Source organism: Cibotium barometz, chromosome 38, assembly GCF_041138505.1.
Source record: "Cibotium barometz isolate CiBa-2024 chromosome 38, ASM4113850v1, whole genome shotgun sequence".
In the NCBI taxonomy this organism is placed as follows: Eukaryota; Viridiplantae; Streptophyta; class Polypodiopsida; order Cyatheales; family Cibotiaceae; genus Cibotium; species Cibotium barometz.
In genome coordinates, this window is record NC_141083.1 from 7,747,463 (window position 1) to 7,754,900 (window position 7,438).

Here is a 7,438-nt window from a genome sequence, read left to right on the forward strand (position 1 = left end):
CATGCTAGTGTACTCTGGCTTTAAGGCTCGAACTTGAGTTTGAGCCTTTGCTCTCCATGCTAGTGCACCCCGGCCCCTTAAGGCTCGAACTTCAGATTGAGCCTTTGCTCTCCATGCTAGTGCACCCCGGCCCCTTAAGGCTCGAACTTCAGATTGAGCCTTTGCTCTCCATGCTAGTGCATCCTGGTCCCTTAAGGCTCGAACTCCAGTTTGAGCCTTTGCTCTCCATGATAGTGCATCCCGGTCCCTTAAGGCTCGAACTTCAGATTGAGCCTTTGATCTCCATGCTAGTGCACCCCGGCTCCTTAAGGCTCGAACTCCAGTTTGAGCCTTTGCTCTCCATGCTAGTGCATCTCGGTCCCTTAAGGCTCGAACTTCAGATTGAGTCTTTGCTCTCCATGCTAATGCACCCCGGCCCCTTAAGGCTTGAACTTAAGTTTGAGCCTTTGCTCTCCATGCTAGTGCACCTCGGCCTTAAGGCTCGAACTTGAGTTGGAGCCTTTGTTCTCCATGCTAGTGTACACCGGCGGCCTTAAGGCTCGAACTAGAGTTGGAGCCTTGGCTCTCGATGCTAGTGTACACTGGCCTTAAGGCTCGAACTTCAGATTGAGCCTTTGTTCTCCATGCTAGTGTACTCTGGCCTCTTAAGACTCCAACTTAAGTTCAAGCCTCCCATACATGGAACTTCGCCTTAAGGCTCAAACTTGAGTTTGAGCCTTGTCTCTCTATGCTAGCGTACCCCTAGCATATGAGTGCACACTTGGATCTAGGCTCCACCTTAAGTCGAGCTTCTGTATAGATTAAGTAAATGCAAGTGAGGCTCTTGCTATTCAAGAAAACTTTTTGTAGCATGCATTAAGTTTCTTAAGTTTGATAGGTTTTGATTTGATATGTAGCATTTAAATCCATTTTTTTCTAAGGTTTTGAAACTTTTTTTTGCTTCACAGGAATGGAAGCTAGCAGAGCGCCCGCTACCTCGCAACCACATGGTGCACCAATCTTTACTCTGGATGCTCTCGAAACAACAACTCAAGCTAAAAGTGTCACTCCTAGAATTAAGGTGGATAAAACCTTCGAATTGAGTAACAAAGAAGGAGTAAAATGGTTTGTGGATAGCTACGATGCTAGTGCAAACTTCAAAGGAGTCCTCCATTTGTTTTTGTCTCAAGGTGATACATCATATGGAGATATGGGGATTGTGGTAGGCGCTAAGGATGATGTGGATGCAAGAGCAAACCCATGCTTCACATGCACTGTATTGCCAGAAGGAGAAACTACAAAAGCAAATAAGTTTTGCTTATCATTGGAAACTTTTCACCCAGCAGACATGACTGGCAGTAAACTAGGAAAGGACAATTGTATTGTAAAGTTAGGATTGAAGATCATTGACTTTTCCAATCAAGAAGACTCAGGGGTGGATAATGTGGAGGACCTGGTGAAAGCAGTGAGGCATGCAAAGAAGGCTTTGGATTCACGAAAAAAGTCCATACCTGAAAAGGAGACAACCACTCAAGTTAGGAAAATTGTGGAGAAAAAAGGCAGGGCCATAGTGAAGAGTGCACTTGAAGCATCTACAAATGCTGGTGCAACTTCTTCAAAACATAAAAAGGAGGGTGACAAAATAAAAGCCCTTGATGCAAGCACAATAGCAGCTGAAGACATGGCAGGCTCTCAAGTGCAAGAAGAGGAGCAAGCACTTGCAAAGAAGAGAAAGACAAAGCACTCTACAAAGGTTCAAGAAATCTCTTTAAAGAGGCAAAGGACAAAACCAGCAAGTGGTTCAAAGGAGATAGATGTGTCCGATGACGAGCTAATGGAGGTTGAGACTCTAAACAAGGGCAGCAAAGCAATTATCTCATTAGAAATAAAGAAGGGATATTATCCCTTTGGTCTAAATGAGGTCTTCAGCATTGATGTGATGAAATGTTATCCTGCTCCTTCAAACTATGTGTATAGAAGGTTAAATAAGGATTGGGTTCGTATTTTGACCCAAGACTTTATTGAGGACCCAAAGCAAGAGGAGATACTTGCAATTTTGATACCCTGTAATCGTGCTACAAAACAACCCCTTGATAAACTCACAAAAGAAGATATTCATAAAGTTGAATATTGGATTATCTCTGGTCAACACTCCATTAGTGCTGCAAAAAGCTTGCAAGCTCTAAATATGGCTAAAGTGACCCCTCCACTGCGTCAGCAATTCAGGTTCAGGAGATCTAAGATAATTGTAAATTGCCCGCCAAGATTTCTCGTGACATTTCCAAGGATGCGAATTTATCTGTTGCAAAGTCAATGCAAAAGGAGCCATTCCTCAATCAACTTCTACAAGCTCGAGCACAATGGCATGCAAACGGTCGTCCTAGTAAACCTTTGCCTGGTGTCAATCAACCCAAGATGGACGAGTCTTGGAAGGTACTCTTTTGATTCTTTGCTATATCTTGGTAAATCATAGACCTACATTACTTCTTCTTTACTTCTTCATAGATCTATAGTTTTAAGTATAGCAGTAGCATAAGAAAGATGCATGTAAGGCTTCTTCTCAAACTACATAAACTTAATAGTTTGGTTTGAAATTGAACTTCAAGCCTCACCTCTCTGTGATGGTGTAGCACTTGCATATCTAATTATGGCTCGAACTTAAGTTGGAGCCTCACTTGCAAGTGCTAGATTTGCATACGGAGGTGATGCTCAAACCTAAGATCGAGCATCACCATTATATACTAGTTTAGCACTGCAAGTGAGGCTCAAACTCAAGTTTGAGCATAAGCTTCAAATGATTGAAAACCCATAGATGCATAATTCCTCCTAATATTTTGTGATATCTATAGTGAGGGGGCTAACTTCTTACTTTGCAACTTTGCAGGCCTTTGTGGAGACCACGGAGCACACATTACATAAGAACTTTGTCAAAAATGATTTACACTTGCTTCTATGTGATGATGATGTATGGCAGAACTGGGTTAAGATCATGAGGCTTTATGCAAAAGGCTTGCTACCAAATACAAAGGGAGAAACCCAAACTAAAGGTCTTGATCAAAATCCCAGACTTCCAACTTTGAAGAGTGGGCAAATTCAGCAGGCACCAGGAACAGTCCAACTAGGCCCAACGTTGTTTAGGTGCATTTTAGGCCTTCAGAAGAGTGAAGTTTTGGACATTCAAACATCACTTCTTGACAAGAGAATATTGCTTAAAAAGGGAAAGCAAACCCATCAAAGAATGGATATGGAGGAGATGGCTTGGAAGCTAAAAACAGATCGAGTTCTCAAAGATGCAATAACCGCCTTCTATTTTGATCTGACAAGGGAAAAGATGACTTGGGAACAGGTGTGTGAGACATATAAGCTAGGGGAGTATGAGTATAATCAATTGAGGAGTTACAGCTAGTCCTTTGTTAGGGATGCTCTCAATCCTTCAAAAAAAAATCCTTCACTTCCAAAAAGTGTAGTAACTTTACTGAATCACCTATATAGAGCATCTATGGGTATTGTATCTCAACAAGAGTCTATTCCTTGGAAAATTAGGGGGGTGGGTTTTGATATGACAAAGATTATAGCCTTTTGTAGTGAAGAGCATGTACCATTTCAGCTGGCAATCATGGACCTACATGGTACAAAGGAGCAGCTCTTGTCAGAATTTTTCTCCAAGTTGGCACTTGCTTTGAACACACTAAACTCACAATATGAATATATTCTTGTGTGTTTTGTTGATTTCATCACCATTGGAATGCTTATCGAAGGGATTTCTAGCCAGTCAACAAAGGTGCACTATGAATTTGGTGTGATCCACACACAAAAAGATGATGCCTGGACATCTGGAACAGTTGAGATTGCAACTGTTATTCTTTTCATCAGCAAGGTTGACAAGTTTGAGGCCATTGATAAGGTTCTCACAAAAAATGTATTCATCTCAGGATCTAGTGGCCAAAATAGAGAATTCATCGACAAAGGCTTTATTGATGGTCTCATCACAGGGTTTTGTCCTGAACAGAGCTATGTTGTAGAGATATATTGTGGTGGAGTTGTGCTAGAGGAGAGCTTGCTAAAGAAGAGACGATGTATTGCTTTATGCAAAGATGATTTGGAAGCGATGGCATTAGAATCAAAGTGCTCTGCTCTTTTAGATGGTCACCCGTCCTTGCAAGAGTGGTGTGGTGCAAGTGGCGGCACAAAAAAGCAAACACTAGATGATGCAGAAAAAGAGAACCTTCAAAATCTTCACATTGATGACCCACCAAGTACAGAGGACGAAGAGGAAGGTGATGATATTGACAACAAAAATGACACAGATGATGATAAAGAAGTTGGGGATGCTACAGACTTTGAAGATGCAGGGCAAAGGAATGAAGAGGACCAAGGGAATGATGCTCTATTCAATGAGGATGCCGAAGACAATTTTGAAGATATTGGAAGGCATGAAAATGATGATGAAGGTGGGAATGGTGATGATATAAAGCCATGGAAGCTACAAATGTTGGGGTTGCTATGGCCGTTGAGAAGATTGGGGATACAGATGTCAACAAGGCTTTCCATGCTCATAGCCCATCAAGCTCTCAACCAAAGAAAGGTAGAAAAGTGCATTGATAGTGCTTATTATGAATGTACAACGAATGGTGATCATTGAAAGGAGCTTATCAACAACTAATATTAGCATAGGTTTTGTTCAAAGTGTGGATTTGTTGAAATAATTATTTGTCTTTTGATTAATACATTGGCTTTTTATCCTTTATTTCATGCCAACGTCTAGTACAAATGATGATGCACACTTACTATTAAGAAATTACTCCATATCCTAGTGTAGCAGTGAGGCTCAAAATTAAGTTTGAGCCTAATACAAATGATGACGCACACTTACTATTAAGAAATTACACTTACTCCATATCCTAGTGTAGCGGTGAGGCTCAAACTTAAGTTTCAACCGTACCTCCACTTATGTCCAACCTTGGGGATGTCTTCCAACACAAGGCACAATCTCAAGTTGAGCGATCTTTACGTTGCCCTTGTAAGTGAGGCTCAAACTCAAGTTTGACTCTTATGTTATGGTTCCTAGTTCATTATGGTACATCACTCGAAGTTTAGTAATCTAAGTTTGGATACAAAGTATATGTGTAGATATAAAAATGACTAGTATTGTATTAGCCTTGGTGTATTATTTAAATCCTAAAAGTAATAGCATTTTATTTTAATCTTACAGATATATACAAAGAAGGGAAAGACGAAGATAACATTGCTCAACTAGAACATCATCATGAAAGCCCTACTAGAGAGATCAACTCTCATGATTTAAATGCTAGAAATAATGAAGACAACATGGTGGAGGTAGATCACATCGATGATTCAGCTTTGCAAACATCTTCAAGGCCTTCAAGTGATAGGACTAAAGAGACTAAGGACATTCCTAATTTGCAAGTTAATGTTGAGGTTAGTGAGAATAAAGATAAAGTTAATGAAGAGCTTCAAGAGACTTCTGCAACCAAGGAGAGACAAGAAGAGATTGTTGAACAAATGGATGAGGCTACATATGCTACAAATAAAGGAAAAATAGTTGAAATCAAGGACTCTGTGGTGGCAGAGGGTGTTGAAGAAATTGATGAGGCTACATATGCTACGAATAAAGAGAGAATAGTTGAAATCAAGGACTCTGTGGTGGCAGAGGGTGCCAAGAAACCTAAAGGTATATCTTTTTCAATAGGATGTTATTTAAGATGATTTATTCAGCAATTTTGTGTGTTAAAAAGTATGTTTCTCAGCGAGAGTTGTTTTTGCAGGTATAGCTACTTCTAACAATCACAAGTTAAGTACGCAAGAAATAGAGCAACGTGTTGAGGAGCTACGTTCCGATACACAAAAGAGTAGGCCTCTAGGAAGTTTATATTCTTTTGAGAGAGATGGAGATAGATTAGTATTTCAATCTTCACCAATCAATAGGGAAATGCAATCAAGTCTAGGAGCCATCGTCATAGATGAGTATGGGAGCATGAAACGAAAGTAAACTTGTGGATGTTTTGTTGTAATTAGCTCTCATTGATAATATAGGATCACTTGTTTTAATATTGTTAAGTATGTAAACACATTAAAGTGTTATCATTCTTCTGTATTGTATGCAGAAAATATTCCTCGTGCAATCACCATAAAGAAACATGCACTTATACTTGATCTTAATGGAGTTTTACTCAACAAGGAAGAGAAGATGCATCCACAAACAAATTGTATTCGAATTGATATTGGTCGCACCACAGCTGTTATTCGCCCCGAGTGTTTTGAATTTTTGGATGAGATTTGCCAGTACTTTCATGTTGGTATTTGGTCCACCATGCTACACAAGAATGTTTGTGCCTATGTAAACACTCTTGAACAGTATGCACATAAGAAATATCATTTCTTTATGGTGTGGGGACAAGAAGAATGTTATATCCATAATCTTCGAAAAGTGTATAGGCCAGATAAGCCTACTGTTGAGGCTATGTTTAAACCTTTACTCAAGGTTTGGAATCAGTTCCAAGATATTTGCAATAAGAAGAATACATTGCTTATTGATGATAGCCCTTTCAAGGGATGTGTTAATCCAAAAGACAACTGTCTCTTCCCTGAAAGTTTTCAAGGAGGGCACGACTACGTACTGTGCAATGACCTTCTACCCTACCTTTTAAATCTAAATAATACAAATGACATTAGGTCTATTATTTTGCTTAATCGGCTAGGTCAATCTCCTATCACACATGGCCATAATTTATTTATCGATTTTCAAGATGTACTGGAAGAATGGCTCCAATTCACCTCCCTATTTTTGCGAGAAGAAGTGGAAAACTCATCTTCTGCATCTTCACACTTACCATTATATGGTGATAAGCTAAAGTATGTCCAATCAAGAGGGGAAAAAAGAGAAGTAGAATCTATAAGCAAGGATCTAGCAATGTTGGCATCCAAAGCTGGAGTACCATTACTATCCAAAGACCAGCTAAGCTTGTTAAAAGTGTGTTACAAAAGAAGGATTTTGAGTGATCAACATGCTATTGCTTATGCTACTCGCTTGGGATATGATCGTGGTCATCTCATAAGTGGAGTTGCAGCAAAAGCATACATATCAAGGCTACAAAAGGCTTACTTGAGCTTATGGGTAGGATAATGTCTGGTTTCATTAAACATTGAGTGACAGTATAATCAGATTCCAACCTAACCCAAACTAGTTGTTGCTGCAGGTCGAAGCAAACCATTTCTGAGGTCTAAACGTGCAGTTTGAAGTATGGGATCTGCACAAATATCAAGACTTGTTGGGTGCAGAATGTTTGGAGCCATTTTGTACCTAAAAGCCCATAAGATAGACTTAGGCTTTGGCCAAAACAATGTGCTACTAGTTCACACACCAAATCTATATTTGGTAGCTCGTTTATAAAGCTTCAACTAGATCCCTTCCTAGCCATATCCTTCAGGTTGTGGTAGC

At 39.8% G+C, this 7,438-nt stretch overlaps 1 protein-coding gene across 1 annotated transcript; it reads left to right on the plus strand.

The window, feature by feature from the left end:
* Nucleotides 1–5,465: 5,465 nt before the first annotated feature.
* On the plus strand, nucleotides 5,466–5,990 carry LOC147616292 (uncharacterized). Its single transcript, XM_086777058.1, has 2 exons — nucleotides 5,466–5,671; nucleotides 5,766–5,990. The coding sequence occupies exons 1-2, from the start codon at nucleotides 5,503–5,505 to the stop codon at nucleotides 5,987–5,989; spliced, it is 393 nt and encodes a 130-aa protein (XP_086633184.1). The 5' UTR covers nucleotides 5,466–5,502; the 3' UTR covers nucleotide 5,990.
* The last annotated feature ends 1,448 nt before the right edge of the window (nucleotides 5,991–7,438 follow it).